The sequence below is a fragment of the Syngnathus typhle genome, linkage group LG19, assembly GCF_033458585.1.
Source record: "Syngnathus typhle isolate RoL2023-S1 ecotype Sweden linkage group LG19, RoL_Styp_1.0, whole genome shotgun sequence".
Lineage (NCBI taxonomy): Eukaryota > Metazoa > Chordata > Actinopteri > Syngnathiformes > Syngnathidae > Syngnathus > Syngnathus typhle.
Window position 1 is genome coordinate 1,314,090 of NC_083756.1, and position 18,699 is coordinate 1,332,788.

Genomic DNA, 18,699 nt, shown 5'->3' on the forward strand with positions numbered 1-18,699 from the left:
GTAACAACGCTAAGGAGTCTTCCTTGCAAGCAGCTTCAGTTTCAGAGGCTATCAGGAGATCATCTACATAAACTAGAAGTTGGCTTTTGTTTGAAATCTGAAAATCAGCCAGACAGGCCATGATAGCTTGAATGAAAATAGTTGGACTATCAGCAAATCCCTGTGGCAATCTGGTGTACGTATAGCTTTGTCCTTTAAAGGTAAACGCAAACCAAAACTGTGAGTCTGGGTGAATTGGCACTGAGAAAAATGCATTGCTAAGATCAATTACTGTGAAAAACTTCTGGTTAGGTTTCAAAGTGTTCAGAAGTGTGTGTGGGTCAGGCACATTAGGCGCTCTTGTCTGCACTGCATCATTCACTGCTCGTAAATCTTGTATCATTCGCCAATCAATTTTATTGGCCTTTTGGACTGGAAAAATAGGAGTGTTGCAAGGAGAATCCGAGCACTTCCTAATGATTCCTCCTGTCAAAAGATCATTTATAACAGGGGCAATCCCGTTTATTGCCTCCTGTTTTAAAGGATATTGCTTAACTCTTGGGCGCCAATCTGATCTTGGTTTGATCTGTACCGGTGGAATGGATGTTAAAAGTCCTACATCAGATGGCCCCTTTGTCCACAGTTTTTCAGGAAGCCCAGCCAATTCCCCCTCCTCCTTCTCATTCAAACAAATGTCAACTAGTCAGGTTAGCGCACAAGCGCATGCCCTACCAACAGCTACTTCACACACTGTTTGCTTCCACATGTCACAACTGGTACTGTAGCTCCACCCATCACCTTTGTCCTCATAATCAGTGACAGATCTAGCAAGTTTAATTCGGCAACCCACATCTGCCCATGTTATACTGTGAGGTTTGAACAATGAAATGTGGGGTACAGCTGACAACTTGTATTTGTCTTTCTGAGGAGCGGGTAGGAGCACAGCAGCAGCTGCAAATGACCCGCGATCTGTGTACAGAGCAGTGATTGTTAAAGTTACTTCTGTGTCACTGAGAAAACTTTCAATATACTCATCATGTGGATCAGTGAGGATATTCATGGTGACATGTAATTGATTACAAGTCATTTCTGATTCAGGTCGGGACAATTGTTTTCGAGCTTCACTCAGCAATCTGCTTGGTAGCTTGGGATTCCGTTCGGGAGTGATGTCATAGGAGCAGGAAATCTGTTCACCTGCTTGTGCAGCATATGAGTCTACATCTCTCACTCTACATGCTCGCATGCCATCCTTTACTGGAATTATTGCAATTCCCAACCGAGTCATCAGATCTCGTCCCAGCAGGTTTATGGGACATTTTGGGGATAGAACAATCGAGACTGAAGCTATGACTCCTGTTTCATCATCTCTCACTACAACTGGATTGGAGATACTCTCCTTGTGTACCTGCCCATCAGCAGATTTCACCCAAATTGTATTTTGGGAGGCCTTCAGATTAGGGACTTTAGTTTTTATTACGGTTTTACAAGCTCCGGTATCACACAAAAACTCAACTTCACTTCCTCCAATGTTTAAGGTAACATATGGTTTTTCTTTTAATGCACTCAGAATGTCCCATGCTGTATGGACATCTACTATTTCTTCCTCTGTAGGAGCACAAGAGGTCATAGGGGGGCAATCTAGTCATGCTGAGAATTTGGCTTTCCCTCTGCCCCTTCCTCCACCCCTTGATTGGTTTTGTTTTTTTCTAAAACACTCTTTTGACCAGTGTCCACGTTTCCCACAGTTCCAACAGTTGTCAGAATCTTGTAGGAGTTTTGAATTGTATGGTGGCCTTCGACCTTGTTGGCCTCTACCTCCTCTGCCCCTCTGGGACCCTTGGAAGAAGACTGTTGTATCTTCATCTAGGTCATTAACGTCTAGATGAAATACATCAGAACTTTTGCCTCTTTTTATCACTTTTTCAGCATGTCTGGCCCATTGCATAGTTGTTGTCACACTTGCAATATCTACTTCCACCAAATGTTTCCTCACCCAGTTGCCTATTTCAGGGCGGAAATTAGTAAGGAGCGCATTTTTAAGCTGTTGCTGATAAGCACTCTCAGCTGCATCATTGAATGGGATGCCACTATGCACCCTGAATTCTTTTTCAAATCTCAAGCGAAAATCATCAGTATCTTCCCCAGGCTTCTGTTTTATTCCTGCCAAATGACCATAATTCGCTCGTCTTTGAAATATTGTTCGCACTCTTTGCACAAGATCATTCCATTGTGCTGCATACTCCCCTCCCAATTGATTTCCCTCAACGGGATAGGGAAAAGGCCCTTGATTATTTCTACCTGTGTAATTTCCTCTAACCTTTGCCCAGTCTTTTCCCAAGGAAGACATTGCAGCTTCTCCTGCCTCATGTCCATTCAGTCTATAGGAATGTATGATGCCAGCCATGTCTTCTGCCCATTTTTCTGGGTCTTCAGCAACAGGGGTAACCCCTTCAACTGCTTTCCTTGCCTCTTCCAAAGTCCATGGCCGAAAAACATATGTATGTGGAGGTTGGCCTTCCCCTACAATAGGGTTTGGCACTTGGATCATTGGGCACACATCAACATTGTCTAAATTTTGGGAAAATCTAGCAGCAGTGGTCAAACTTCTTGTTTGTACAGGGCTTCTAATCATTTGACCCTGACCTTTTTTGCTGTTATATGGGGGAGGGCGCAGGTCTGTTAAGCTTGGATACAAGTTTTGCGCACAAGCGGACAACCCCTCTTGCTCCTCTGCTTGCGCTGTATCCGGGACAGTGCGCCTGCGCACTGTGGCCTCATTGTCTTCCGGCCTGACAAACATGGTCGCAGCCTCATCACTTTTCATCTTTCTATCTTTTGTCTTTTGGAGTTGTTCTCTTCTCTCTTGTGAAGCATTCAACCATATTTTAGCACAAATCAATTCTTTCTCTTTTCTTTTCTTTTTCAATCCCTCTGACTTTCTATTCACACTCTCCTCCAGAACATCCACCACTATCTTCCACACTTCAACTTTCAACTTCCCTTCTACTCCATACTTTTTCTTCCACTTCGGCATGTATTGCATACAATTAACAAATTTACTCGCCATGTACTTCTCATCTCCGTCAAGAGCTAGGGATTTACAGTTTTTATTTCCCATCTTAATTTGGTATTTTAGGTTTATACAATTTTTTCTTAAAAATTTATTCTTTTTCTTTGAGGATCCTCAATGCAAGTTTAAATTGACCTTTGAACAATTACTAGCCTGTATTATTTTCGTGGATCAATGCTAGAACTGCTATTTAGTCAATTTATCCTACCAGTCACACTTTCTCAACCACACAAATTTCTTATCCCTGCCAACGCGAAGTCCTCTTTTAAAAATAAAAGAGCTGCTTCATCCGGATAGGGGACTCTACAACACCCCTTCCTTCCCTGGGAACTAAAGACAACCGTCCAGTTACCCAGCCCTGCCAACGCGAAGTTGTCCCCTTAGAACAGCGGTTGTCAAATCAGGGTACACGGAGGTACGTGAGATTTGACAAAAATATTTTGAAAACCACTGCTCCAGAAGAGCCACTTCATCCAGAGGGGGACTCTACAACACCCCCTCCTTCCACAAGACTTCTTATCTTCTGTCTTGCCTATTTTTATTCCTGTGCACTTTTACGCGTTTCACAACAACACAATCCCACAACTTTAGGGCTTTAACTTACTTGTCTCCTTGGTTCGCTGTTCAGCCGGATCCCGTCAATCCACATCTGTCAGACGAAGGCAGACTTAAGATGCTGGCCCAGCGAAGAATTTCCTTCCTAGGTCTTTCTGTACCAGGTCCGGCTAAATGGACGCTGGCCCGTCGACGGTGTGCAGCGTGTCGTCCTCCGTCAGCCGGATGGCGGGTATGAGGGATCCCGGGTTTCGGCACCAAAATGTTAGGGTGGTGCTCACTCTAACTTATTTTGCAAGAACCACTCGGAGACAAGTTAGTCGTTTTGGGCACCTGCAGGCGGAGAGTTCACTCGTCGCTGTTGTCACAGCGATAGTCGAATGAAGTCTAACTCTCGCTTCCCACAAGACCATCTTTATTAAGAGAAAAAGGGTGGGGGTGACAGTAGACTGAATAAACAAGTTAAAGCTCTTGACATCTAGGAAAACAGAGCAGGGGATGTTTTACGACATTGTTTAGGATGGGACAGACTTAAGTGGTTTATTACCGGTTACATACCAACGTAAGCATAAAACTAATCTACCTAAGTTATTTATTACCGGTTATATACATTCCACCATAATCATAGATCAAGATAGTTTGGAAAACCCTGACAGACAGCCTGATCAGAAACTTTGCAAAGTGGATATTGATCGATAGAAATTAAATCATTTGGATCATAAATTTTTATATATATCATTTCGAAGACATGATGAATCTAATTGAAATAATGAAATTTTCTAATTGGACCGGTGAAAATTTGGATTCAGGCAACAGAAGGCTGAATTGCTAAACTTAATTGACCTTTATCGAAATGACAGAATTTAATTACACATCAACTGTGACTGATTTATAGGATGCATATTTGAGCTTGAAGGGGTGAGGGGCCATAAGAAAGTTGGAATTTTGGATAGTCTGCAAAATAGTAATACAGGGCACTACTTAATTAAAAAAGGATACAGTAGGGCTTTAAATAACAAATACAGTGACATGACCCTTGCGACAATTGATTTAAACGACACTTTATGATAGGCACTTGGGGTTAGGATTAACAATCCATCCATCCATCCATCCATCCATTACTGGTGCGGCTTGTCTTTACGAGGGTCGCGGAGGATTAACAATAATTAATAACTAGAATTTGTAATCTCTGGAGAAATTGTGTGTCAGGTTTATTTCGCTGACTGAAGAACTATTAAGAAGAGCAACAGCAAACAAACCACAAGTGAGACAGAATATTAAGTATTTTCTTGCGAGGAGTGCAGTACAGATAATACAATCTCTACACACACTGAATATCTGTAGGCACTCCCGCTCTTTTTATTTGGATTTGCCCTACCCACAGTGTGAGACATAAGACACTAAAGGGGAAGAGGAAAGCATGTGGGCTTTGTCTCGTAAGCAAAAAATCACTAGGTGTTTACATACTGATAAGAACATCTGGGAAGAGGAGTTTGAGTGGACTGGATACAGGAGAAAAAACCTTTGACCTCTAGTTAAAACATAGCAAGGGAAGTTTTACGACATTGTGTAGGATGCAACAAGCTAAGTTATTTATTACTGGTTATATACATTCCAACCTAATCCTACGATCAAGGTAGGTGGGAAACCCTGACTTTAATGGTCACTTGGAGGTTCATCTGGGGTGCAGGACAGCAATGAGGCATGTTGTCTAACAAAGTGGTCTTTGTTAGAAAGGAACTGTCCTTCTGTGGTACATCATAAAAACAGCAAGGCCAAACTGCAAGCATATATTGCAGTAATATTGCGGTAAGGCATTGATTAGAGAACGCATGATAACATATATATACATTTTTCTAACATTGTGTGTGAAGGCAAAGAGGCTGAATAAAAATTTGGGGAATGCTACAATATTGTGTTTAAATTTGGAACGTGCTGAATTGGTCAGAAAATGGATGAAAATATAGAAAGAATTTTGTAAAATTGTGCATGAATTTTAAAGTTGAAAATTTGAAGTTTTTCACAAGTGGGAAGTGTTGGAATAGGTAGGCATAAAATGAACAGATAAAAAATTGAAATGGGTTGAGTCAGTGAAAATTTTTTTATTAGAAATTAGAAGGAAAAAAGGAAATTCGGCAAAATTTTACCGCAATGTTGAAAGTGAGAATGTGAAATTTTAATCTAGAAAGTGAAAGAAGGTAAATTGGAAAGTGAAAGAAGGTGAATTGGAGGAATTATGTGGAAGAAAATGAGAAGTATTGAATGTGCCATGAAGAATGAATGGTGAAATATTGGCTTAAAATTTGTAAATTTCTCGAAAACCGTAAATATTTAGAATATTTTGCATCAATATTTGGAATGTGTTAAAAGTGGAATGAAGTGAATCAGATGAATTCGTAAAAGTAGTTAAGTTAAAAAAAATGAATAAATAAATAAAAAAAGAGGCAGAAGAATGCAGAAGAAGATGAATAATAATAAAGTCAAGGCAAGTCAAGTTTATTTATATAGCCCACAAGCAAGTCTCAAAGGGCTTCAAATGTACAAAAATTGACAATTTAAAGTACAGCAACAATAAGTGTGAGGTACAAAGGGGGAACGTGGAAGAAGGTTTTCAAAATTTGTGATATAGCGTGACTCCATTATCAAGAGTAAGCATTTCTTTTTAATTCTAACAACTGGCATCAACAAAAATGAGAACGATAATCTTCAAGGTGATAGCGTGAGTGGCAGGAGGAAGTTGTGTATATTGTTTTTAAACATTATTTTTGGTATCATTATTTTTTAGGAGGGTCAGTTATGCTTGTGAGGAGATGAATGAAGGAACAAGGTAATACTAAAAGGGAGTTCTCTATAAATTGTTAGTTCTTTGCCAGAGGTAGTTATTTGGAGGGATGAATTTAAACTGAAAGCAAAATGGAACTGTTTAGTGGAAGAAGTATGGGAAGGTGAAAATATTGAAGTTACAGCTCAACACAAAGTGTCAAATAGTCTAAGTGTGAGATGTGAGCAAACTAAATGGGGAGTTAAATCATGGGGAAACACTAGCCTAAGGAACATGGTGTGTGTGGAATGTTTGGTGATGCATGTTGTACTGGACAGGAGACCAGACAATCAGATATTAATTTTGGATTTAAAATAAAAAACAGAAATTTTAATTGAGGAGAAAATTTTGTAGATCCTTTTACAATTTAATATTGTATGGGGTTTTATGTGTGTGTTGTGGGATGACAGTTTGTCTGTAATGGTGTATGAATGTCAAGTCTGTGCTTGTGGTGTGGTATTTGTGTATTGTGAATGGTTGACATGATTCAAAGTTGGGGTGATGTGATCACAGCAGAGGATAACATTCCTCTCACCTGAAAAATATAAAGATACTACAGATTTGAAAAAACACGATTGATCAGGACTAATTTTAGACTAAATATGGTTTTAGGATTACTCAGGGGCAGCATCGACAACAAAATAGTGCGATGGAGAAGGCCCATTTCAGTAATATGGTCAGACAAGACAGAACTAGTATCGAACATCAAGACTCTGGACGATTTGACGTGTGGCGACTTTGAGCTCACCCGACGGGGTGACGGACTAGGTGGACAGTGACCAAATGTTTGACGCTTGAGCTTGCTTGCGACAAGAGCACGCTCTGATTTGTTTTTCTGTGTGACTTGATTTTTATTTATTTTTTTGCAGCAACAGCCACCAGCCAAGGAGCGGATTGCGCGCTGCTTGCGTAACTTGTTTTCGTTCTTGCAGGTTGTCGATTGCGTTCGTGGGAAGTTTGTATTGAATTTACAAGAATATGTTAACCCTTGCCCTTTTGGTTTTTATGATGAACTTGTTGATGACATGGTTTTCAGGACATGATCCGCGGGCGCCAGGATTCATTTTATGACTCTTTTTATTTTGTTACTTGATATCTGTTTTTGTGTGTACAAATGTCCGCTGCCAGCAGGGCTATAAGCTCACTGACAGGAGTGCGATGATTTTTGTTTGTGTTGCCGAGTGTGTGGTGGACAGTCAAGTTTTAAGGACTTGGAGTGACGGTCTCGGGGCCCAGATGGGAGCTAGAGGTTCCGCAGGCCTGACTACAATGAGTGTGGTGATGAGAGGGGACGCTTTGCAGGTTCCTTTTGATACGTAATGACACATTGGGTGAATGTGTCAAAAAGGGGAGTGGTAAAATAGAAATGGGTGAGTAGGTTGTAAAATAGAAATGGGTGAGTAGGTTTCAATTTGTAATTGTGATATACAAAGTTTTTTTTTCAAATTCACTTGTTTTTAAGTTTTAACAGGACATGCCAGAATTCAACTAGCAGTGATGGAAGGAGCAGAGGAAGACCAGTTACATCTGGTTGTGGTGTGGTGACAACAAATTATATGATCGCTTGCCGAAGGATGCATCAGGTATCTGTGCCCTCGTGTCTTTGATAATGCCTGTGGTGGTTGTCCCCATTGAAATACAGAATCTCAAAACATGGGGTCCCCACTGGCGGGGCTCCTGAAGCGAGCCAAAAGAGACGTTTTGCCCCCATGGTTGAGCGACAACGATCCAACATATATTGACGCCATAGGAGTGCCCCGGGGTGTGCCAGATAAGTATAAACTCGTTAATCAAGTGTCCTCGGGATTCGAAAGCATTTTCCTATGGATCACCCCCAATAAAAATATTGACCGTATTAATTACTATTTACTAGGGGTGTAACGATTTATTGATACACATCGATTAATCGATAAAATGCTCTACCATTTGTTGGCATCGATGCTAAATGTAAACATTGATCTATATCGCCCGTGTCCAAGAAGACGAGGAAATTCGCTCCCCTTTGGGCTTCAAGTCATTCGTTTGGAAGCACTTTGTAATTTCCTAAATAAAGAGTTTGCAGTACCTTGTTGATTTTGCGTATGAATTGTTATAAATCAGGATATTGTTCCATATCGATCGTAGAGCACTATATCGTGATGTATCGTGAATGAATCACAGCAGGCTTTAAGAGATCGCCAAATATCGTATCGTGGTTCTTTGTATCGATAGGATATCGTATCGTGACAAAACCCGCGATTTACACCCCTATTAATTACGTTCATTACAATGTCCAACGACTGGGTAATTATACACCTAAATCATTTGCAGCGGCCCATGAACAATTGGCTGTGACGTCATTGATGTCGTTCCAAAATAAATTGCGTTGGACATGCTATTGCCTAAGGCAGTGTTTCCCAACCTTTTTTGAGCAATGGCACATATTTTATGTTACAAAAATCACACGGCACACCACCAAACAAAAATGTCACAAAACGTATATATAATGAAATATAATGAACATTTATTGTCAATTCACTTACTCAGTGTGAAATTTGGCCCTGTTTGGTTGAACACAACGCTGATATTCTTGCAGGAATTGAAGAAAGACAAACACGAAGATCTTCCTCAACAGCTCTGAGTCTCGCTCTTTTCTTAGTCTTTAAAGTAGTCATGCTTGAAAAGCCCAGCTCACATAGATAGGTTGTGGAGAAAGGGAGAAGAGCTGAAATTGCTTTGTTTCCCAGAATAGGGAACTCCTTGGCAGCAGTCAGCCAAAAACTGTCCAAAGGTACATCCGAAAAGCGCAGCTTAAGACCACGATCTTGTCTCAGTTCAGTTATTTCTTCCTGCACCTGCAAAGTTATGTCCCTTCCAACTGCAGTTGAGCTATATGGGTTCCTCACCCAGTCAAGGCAATCAGTGGAAAGTGAAGGGAAATAACATGACAACTTCTGCTCCAAACTTTGCAGATGTTTGCCTATTGTCTCACACAGTGCAGCTCTGTTGACACTCTGCCATTTCTGGGTGTTTGGGAACATTTCTAGGTTGGCACTTTCCACGTGTTGTTCCCAGAGCAGCACCTTTGAACGAAACCCCTGTATTTTATCTGTACTTGTGAGCAGGTTTTCGTTTCGACCTTGCATTCGCGTGTTCAAGTCATTCAGATGTTTAAATGTATCTGCCAAATATGCCAGTCTTGCACACCACTCATCATTTGAGAGCAAGTTAGCGTCATCATGCTTCTCATTTGTCAAAAACACTGAGTTCCTCCCTCAGCTCATAAACACGACTTAAAACTTTGCCACGGGAAAGCCACCGGACCTCCGTGTGGAGCAATAACACTTTATGCTCCTGCCCCATTTCCTCACACAATGATGTAAACATGCGGCTTTTTACTGGTCTCGTCTTCACAAAGTTTCTCATGCGCACAACATCTTCCATTACAGGAGCTAGGTCTGCTGGTAATGTTTTGGCAACAAGTGCTTCCCGGTGCAGAAAACAATGCGTCGCGATGACTTTTGGATTTTGCTCTTTCACTCTGTTTACAAATCCTTTGGTGCGCCCGAGCATGGCAGCTGCTTCATCGGTGCAAACACTTACGCAGTCTTGCCACTTTAGTCCTCCTTGTTCAATGTACTCTGATACAACTTGAAACATTTCTTCTCCTGTTGTTCTTCCTGGCAATTCCTTGCAAAACAGAGAGTTTTCTCTGATGGTGTCTCCGTCTACAAAGCGCACATTTGCCAGAAGCTGCGCGTGTCCACTGATATCCGTAGATTCATCAATTTGCAAAGCGAATTTCCCACTAATGTGCAACTTTTCCAAAACTGTCTTCTCAATGTCTGCAGACATGTCTTGAATACGTCTGGAAATTGTATTATTTGATAGAGGGACTAGGGCTATTTCTTTAACAGCGCCAGGGCCGAGCATCTCTTTCAAGATAATTTTGCAGGCGGGCATTATTAACGTCTCTCCTACGGTGTGTGCCTGTTTTGATTTGGCGATGAGTTCAGCAACTTAGTAACTAGCTCTAAGAGCTTTCTCACCCGTCTTGGTGGTTTTCCTCAGTAGCTCTGCCTGTTTCCCAGTCCGTTCACGCAGTTGAACAAAATAGTCCATACTCTTGTTTTGTAGTGACGGGTGTTTTGTCTCTAAATGGCGTTTGAGTTTACTGGGAACCATGGCACTGTTGGACAACTTTTCCCCGCACACCAGGCATAGCGGAGTTGCCGCACTTTTTTCTCCGGTAAAAGTAAATCCAAAAGCAAGATAGCCTTCATTGTATTGTCTTAAGCTCACCTTTTTTGCTTTCTTCTGACCAGTGCTCATGCTAGGGCCTTCATCTGGGTCAGAATTTTCTTCAGGACCCAGGTCACATTGAGTACTTTTTCTTTTCAAGTATTTATCCATTGCTATTACCTGCACTGTCTCACTCGAGGATAACTATGAACTTCCTACTCCTAGAGTAGACATATCGCGCTGATACACTGCCCTCTATTGGAAGAGCATTTAATTGCCCTGTCTATCACTACATGCTTCTCACTTTGACCAATTAGACGAAACTGGGCGGCACACCTGATGATTCGTCACGCCACACTTGTGTGCCGCGGCACGGCGGTTGGGAAACACTAGCCTAAGGAACATGGTGTGTGTGGAATGTTTGGTGATGCATGTTGTACTTTCATCCCCAACAACACGGCACCAGGGGGCCGACAGACCCGGGCGTTGGATGGACTAAGGACACTGAATAAAAAGATGAAAGATCATTCAGGTGTACGCACCGATATTTGGTCTGATTGGATGAAAATGTTAGGAAGCTGGAAAGGCCTCATCATGTCTGTGCTCGTTGCTGTGGCTATTTTTTCTACAATAATGATTTTATGCGGTTGTTGCTGTATTTCATGTATTAGATCACTCACTGTCCGGTTGATCGAGAAAAGCGTTGGCCCGTTGTCACCGAATGGCCAATATACCTTGGTGACTCAACATGAGCCGCGGGGGGGAGAAAGGACCGACAGTGTGCTGGTCGCTGCTTGCTAGAGTAACGGGTGATGACCTCATAAATTAGGTCATGAGAGGGAATAAAGGGAAATATTTGATTAAGGCTGCGTTAAACATATATCATCATATTAATATAATTTCTAGTAGTAGTGTGGTCGCATATTAAGTGGAAAGGAATGTGCAGGCTACATGAATTTGTTTTCTACAAAGTATTGTGGAACATGATGTCCAGACAGGGAGGACATCTCAAGGCCGGTGAGGGACGCGAATAACAACTCGTCATTGTGGTCTAGACCCAACCCCCCACAACTGATACCAGACACATGCGCTGAGCAGCGGAAAAACCCAAACGAGGAGGAGATGACCATCGACCAATCACCACACAATATTTTGCATGCTTGAATATTCATATTGTGTTTCTTTAAAACTGGGCAACCCGGAAGAATGTGTTGTCTCTTGATGGTCACAAGAAAACACGAGCTTTAGTGGGTGAGGGATCCGGGGGACCCAGGCGCCTGTACTAGCTTGCTTTGTCAGGATCAAACAATTGGTAAATTCGGCCTAATTGATCTACTGGTCTTCTCTTTGACAGAACGAACTCGCAAATTTGTTAGGTGCGACAGTGTGTGGATTTGGACATAACAACTCTTGTGTTAAGTGTTGATCGTAATTTGGAGTCAGATCAATAACTAAAATATAGTATATAATAACAGATCCGTAGCCTAACACTTTTTAGGGCAAAGAAAATCACTATTTGAATATAAAATGTGTGTATTTTAGTCCATTGTGAGTGTTGTGTATTTTATTAAAGCGATTGTTGATTGCGGTGTAACAACATTAAAGCAAATGGCAGCAGTTAGCATTTTTCTGCACCCTCTGCGAGCAAACATAGATTTCTTAACGATGAGCTATTAACCCCCCCCCTCCCATTCACAAAAAAAGTAACTTTTCATCTCGCCTTTCCATCTTCTACCATTTGCAAGATAAAATGAGCTTGCTGGCGCAACATTAATACTTTCCCAAACATTTTTCATCTCCAAATAGTGAGAAAGATGAGAAAGCAATTGGACCTATGAAAATTGCCCAAACCTAAAATAGCAGCCTGGGTTCACGATAAGGTCGTGTGTTAAATACGGTCCATTTTTCAGAACTGCGGTTGAATCATAACAAAACATTTTTGACTCAAACACTCCCAACTAGGACTGGGCCAGTGTGAATGAATCTTAGGAGCTGCGAGAAAAAAACAGCATGTTAGCGGAAATTGGAGACGGTGGCGTGTGGGTTGGCGGTGCAAATGTGTCACCCCTGCCTGAAATCCATCAAACCCTTGGTGGGCGCCGGTCGGTGAAAATATAAGTGAGGTAGAAGCTTTGTGTTGGAGGCAGAATTGTGACTGTGAAATGCACTGACAGGAACACGCTTCAAATGTTCGCTAATTAGAATTTAGCCATGCAAAATGTGAAAAGGCGATGAAGGTGTAGGATCTGGTGCTGAGCCAAAAATAAATCCAATTTGATTTATGTGAGTTAAAAGTACTTGAAAACAGGAAGTGAAGCAGCCTTGCACGTTTATGGCCTGCTGTCAAGCTTACCTATTGTCTCTTTAGGACACTGGTGTCAAACTAGAGCAGGGGTGTCCAAACATTTTGCAAGGAGGGCCAGATTTAGTAACGTGAAGGGGGCCCGGGTGCCAATAGCTTTTTCAGACTTTTTTTAACTACAAAGATTTCATGCAAATTGGGACGTCAAACGCTGCGTGCTCGCTTCTCTTCCGGGGGGGGGGGGGGGGGGGGCTAATGTGACGTCAAACGCTGCGTGTTCGCTTCTCTTCGGGGGGGGGGGGCTAATGGGACGTCAAACGCTGCGTGTATGCTTCTCTTCCGGGGGGGGGGGGGTTGCAGCCATTTCTGGGGACTGGCTTGATTTCATTTGAGTGGCGGGCCGTAGTTTGGACACCCCTGTGCTAAACTATTGACCGAAAGGCCGCAGAAATGTCTTTTGGCTCCAGAAGGATCCAAGGTACATTTTGGGCGTATTACATTCTCCCAAGTTTTTGGCCTGTAATCAGCTTGCATAAATCTCTTTTATGATGGCCACTGAAACATCTGCTGGGCCACATCCAGTGAGGCAATAAAATGTCTGGGCCAGCATATGAGAATGGCCTTGCGAGTCTCTCGAAAAAAAAAAGTTTGCCGCAAAATAATTGCGACGGTGCCATTTATGAAATCCGGGGATTGTACCGAATGGGAGCCACGGCGGTTTTGTTATTGCTCTCAGTAAAGGGATATGATTCTCCCTCGGAGTCTAATCAGATCACCTCCATGAGCCATTTAAGACTGATTTTTGCACAAGTCGCTTTTACGTAAAATGTGATGGCGCTCTTCTGAGCTTTTCCAACAGTTTGTTTCCATATGTGACAATATTGAGGTAAATCTTGTCAAGGCCTGCGGAAGGCCCGCGTTACATCACTGCTTATTGTATACGATGAATGCTGGGAAGTCACACCACGTTCTCCCCTCCTGTGCTGTATTGACGTCTATACTAGTTAATGGCTGGTGGATGTTCAAGCCGGGTGGTTGCCGAGGTAACGCGTTCGCGTCACGATCCCGCGTTTCTAATCGCATTCTCTCCTGAAGGAAGAAGGCAACTTTGCCTGAATGTTGGAGCTTTATTGCGCCAAATTAAATGCAAACAGTGCGTCTATGAGTTAAGGCCAGCCATTGAAAACAATAAAGCGGTGAAAAAGAAACTTGGGAGAGCGTTGCGGTTTGATCAATTTTCAGACTGAGGTAATACATCCCCAACGGTCCAATGCGTTCGCCATGTGTCCCACTGAGTTAGCAGTCTGTAAGTGGTGTGGACCAGTGTGATAATTGATCCATTCTTTTGCTGTAAAAGGCACCCGCAGAGCATGGCCGAGATGCGGCTTCAGAAAACATCCACAAATCCACAATGCGGAAATCTGCTCTTTGTCATAGTGTTCTTTACTGTGGATGAAGACGTCTTGCTAAGTACAATAGGGATGTCAAAATAATTGCCAGTGTATTTTAGAGGGAGGCATGCTATAAGGATGCTAATGTGACGTCAAATATATATATATATATATATATATATATATATATATATATATATATATATATATATATATATATATATATACCCGTTATTAAAATTACTCCCGCTTGAGTGCTGAGGAGATTGATTCGATTAGCAGAAGTACATCTTGTACAGGGGTGTCCAAACTACGGCCCGCGGTCCAGTTTTTATTGGCCCGCAGCAAATCGATTCGGAATTTGAACGATTCACTTCTCGAACCACCTTCTGGAACGGATTGTGGTCGAAAACCGAGGTTTGACTGTATTTATTTATTTATTTATTTATTTATTTATTTATTTATTTATTTATTTATTTATTTATTTATTTATTTATTTATTTATTTATTTATTTATTTATTTATTTATTTATTTATTTATTTATTTATTTATTTATTTTTCCCAAAGTAGCAACGTTTGCATGAGTATGGATACTTGTCTGCACGCGCACACATTAAATTTGAGTTAGTACGGGGCGGTGAAAAGCCTTTTACTCCCACTGCTGGCTAAGCCTCTGTTAATTCCACTAACCACCTTGGCCATCTTTTTCTCCAGTCATCATTAATCATCTCTCCGCACTCCTCCGCCCCCCCCCCCCCTCCTCACACACACACACACACACACACACACACACACACACACCTTGTCCTCTCCTTCATTTTCTTCCTCGTCAGTACATTTGCTCTCCTCTGCAGCCACGCTGCTCCGCCATTCCTGGCAGATCCTGCAATGAGCAGATAACAGCGACATGCCTGATGGCCATAAAGTTGACAAAGAAGCCACCGCGGAAGAATTAAATAGAAAAACGTCAGTGACTATATTCCTGTTCACAGTGTCAGCTACAAATTCACTACCAAGCGTACACACACCATGAAAATTATTAAGCAGATTGTTTTCTTAATGGCCTCACCTTTGAAGCACAACATCCTCAATTTGCACTGAATATACAATGACCGTGGGAAAGAAATGTTATTCATTCAGATAGTGGATACATTTTTTTTACTGTACATGTATAGCGTGTTTATGGTATAAGGCAGTGCTTCTCAAATAGTGGGGCGCGCCCCCCTTGGGGGGCGCGGTGCTATACCTGGGGGGGCGCGTGTGACCCTGGGGAACAGGCTTTTTTTTTGGCAGTACTAGAATAAAGTGTAATTGCGCATTTCCCCAGCAGGGGGCAGTGGTGCTCTCATTGTTACTTCTGTGACGTTTGCGACAGTGCAACATTTTACGACTTACAAGACAAGTTAGGATAGTCACGGTGGGGAGGGGGGGCGCGAATATATTATATATATATATATATATAATATTTTTCTTGCTAGGGGGGGCGTAACAGAAAATAATTGAGAAGCACTGGTATAAGGGAAAAGCAATATGTCAGGGGCCATCTGTTGAATGAATTATTGAATTACGTACCATATGCAGGCCTATATTTCTGCTAGGAATCTATATGTCACTCCGTGTTATTTTATTTCAAAAAGTTACATTGCAACTTGAGTCTTGTCACTTTCTTGACACGTTTTAGCTTTTTTTTTTTTTTCCCACCGCTTCAGCACCGTGTGCACTTGCTCATATTCTCCTCTGGATGAAGCATTATTTACCTGTGACATTTTCTAAAGTGACATCCTTGAGTGCTGTCAAATTGCAATTGTTAAGTTTAAAAGAATTCCCCGTCTTATAGTATAAAAGGTCAACCTGTTATTTGACTCCAATGCATCTGACTGCCACTTACTTCCCCCCCTGGCATGCTTAAACATATGACAATAAAAAAAAATTCCATTCATGTATCAAAAATGTCCGCCGCTACATTTTCACGCATCACGCCAGAGGCGAATCATTTAGTATTCTGGCTTCACTCATATCTGAACAAAACTGGGTTTCAGCGGTCGCCGCCCCCCATCAGTAGTGTTGTCATCCCACAGTGGCTTCTCCACCCACTGCCAAGTCGCTAATGAGGTCAAATCACCAATTACACAGTCAGTTTAGCCCAAGAGTGTAGGACATGGATCAGATCACAAGAGGGCACGCCATTCCAAATCCAGGACACCCATGAAGTGACATATCACTTCTTCTGTCCATTAGGGCTTAGCTTGGAGAGACCAGCAGAAATGTAGCTTTAGCCACTTCTGCTGGGCTCAGATGGGGCACCACAGTGCTTTCAAAATCACACTCAGTTGTTAACAAGGACACCTGAGTACCAAAGTTAAATTGCTTATAGTCCACTGGATCCAGGTGCAGACCCAGAATAAAAGCTGCCCTGCTGCCAAAATACTCAGCCAGCTATTGTAGCACGTCAAAAAGCTCATATTCCAACCGAGCCGGTGGTCACATTGACCGCAAATGCGACAATAGTGAACGACAAGATACTGTGAGCAGCTCATCATAAAGTTTTGTATTGTAAGGTGTTTGTTTTGCAGTCACAAAGCTTGCCAAATTTTTATTATTGACTTTGCCTTTCAAATCCAAAACCTTTGTGACATTACAGTGGAAGCAAAGTGAATATGCATCATGGTAGTTAATTGCAAAGATGAAGTTGGACCAAATCCCAAATCCATTAAATCACTCTTTGCAGGAGATTAGCCAGAGCTATATTAGTGGCAAATAGTTGTGAGATTTCCGACTCCCTCACGTGTTCACAAAGTGACCGCTGCACCTGTGCTGGTTCCCTCAAGCCAAACAATTGAGGGAGTGTTAAGAGGGCCACCTCAGGGACGGCATTTAATTATGACCATGAAGTGAGAAAATAATAGGAGGTGGTAATTGGCAGCATTGTTGTTATTTTGCCTTTCCTGGACGTTATTTTTTTCTGATGGTCTATAAAATCAAAATTTTGCCCAAATTATCTTTAACATGCTTTTTAGTTGCTTCTTCTTCTTTTTTATCGTCAAAAGGAGGGGGGGGGGTGTGGGGGGGATCATCCACGTGGTCGTAGCTGGAGGCCAGTTCATTTAATTGTGTTATTTTTAAGTCGATCCAAAGTGTGCTGTGAATGCTAACCAGTAACATGAAGTGAGACGTAGAAAGCCAGAGTCTGCAGTCCCCGTGAATATTTCTGAAGATGGATATTGTCTGCTGGATGCCAAGACTATTTCTGATCAGCTTTGGTGGGAGAGCCGCTGCACTCAGGGCGGCGTTCCAAAAGTAACACAATAAATACAAAATCAAATACAAAGTTACTCTAAGAAAGCGGTAAATGGGTTTATGCAAAGATTCATATATTTTTTTTCTTTGAGGGCCATCTGATAAGCTTGTCATCTTTTATTGTACACTTTCTTCCATCGTTTGGGCTCCCTTGTTTTTTTCCTAACCTCGTAATTCTGCTTCAGCTCGAGATGACTTCTGCAGTTTATGCGGATGCGCGCACACGCACGCGCGACTCCCCCAACCTCAGCTTCTTCAATCGTGTATTTGATTTGCGATTTGTGAGTTGGTAGTGCGCGCGTGAGGATTGTGGCGCATTGGTCCAATGTGAATGAACGTGCGCGCTGGAGGAGGCGGAGGAGGCGGAGGAGGAGGAATTACAACATAGGAAACGGAGGGGGCGGGGTGGTGCGGGGTCTACGAGAACTCCACTCGGCTGCGGAGACTCACTTGCCACAGTGCACGGCAGCGGACAGACGCACACACTCCACATCGTCGGATTTTTCTGCAGCGGCACCAAATCCACCAAGGAAAACCAACTTGTCCTCTCCCCCCTCCCTTGCAGGATCTTTACGCACAGCGGTGGCGACATGCTGAGGATGCGAAGATGAGCCTCGCGCGGTTCTCCGTGCTGCTGAAGCATCTCTCTTCCTCCTGATGAGGGGAGCAAAGAGGACGAAAACAAGGCTGACTCGTGTTCTTGCCCCCCCCCCCCCCCCAAAAGCTCGCAAAGGTGGAGCGATTAGAGCTGGGCTCATGACGGAACTATTAATCCTTTCAGTGCACCAAAGAGGTTTGGAAACGTTTGGATGGAATTTGGACGAGTGTCTGCTACTAGAACTGTTTTTGGTCTTGTATGAAACCGGTGATTACTTCCCTGATGACTGCATTGAGGAGTTTTTTTTGGGGGGGGGTTAGGGATGAGCATGTTTCCCTAAAACTCACGTCTTGTTTTCTCTCCTAAAGTACTCGCACATCTAAATGGAATTAGTTGAGTCCGCAGCCATTTGTGAAAGGAACAGACATGGTACATGGGCATAGCTTCCATCACGGTAAGCCAAC

At 42.5% G+C, this 18,699-nt stretch overlaps 1 protein-coding gene across 5 annotated transcripts in view; it reads left to right on the forward strand.

The window, feature by feature from the left end:
* The first annotated feature begins 18,069 nt into the window (after positions 1–18,069).
* neto1l (neuropilin (NRP) and tolloid (TLL)-like 1, like) overlaps positions 18,070–18,699 on the forward strand; it is a 28,804-nt gene continuing 28,174 nt past the window's right edge. For all 5 annotated transcript variants that reach the window (XR_009710440.1, XR_009710442.1, XR_009710441.1 and 2 more), the window contains exon 1: positions 18,070–18,689. Coding sequence is in view for 2 of the 5 variants with exons in the window: in XM_061265517.1 (XP_061121501.1) it covers positions 18,662–18,689 (28 nt within the window). In the remaining 3 variants the exon portion in view is untranslated. The remainder of the gene's footprint in view (positions 18,690–18,699) is intronic.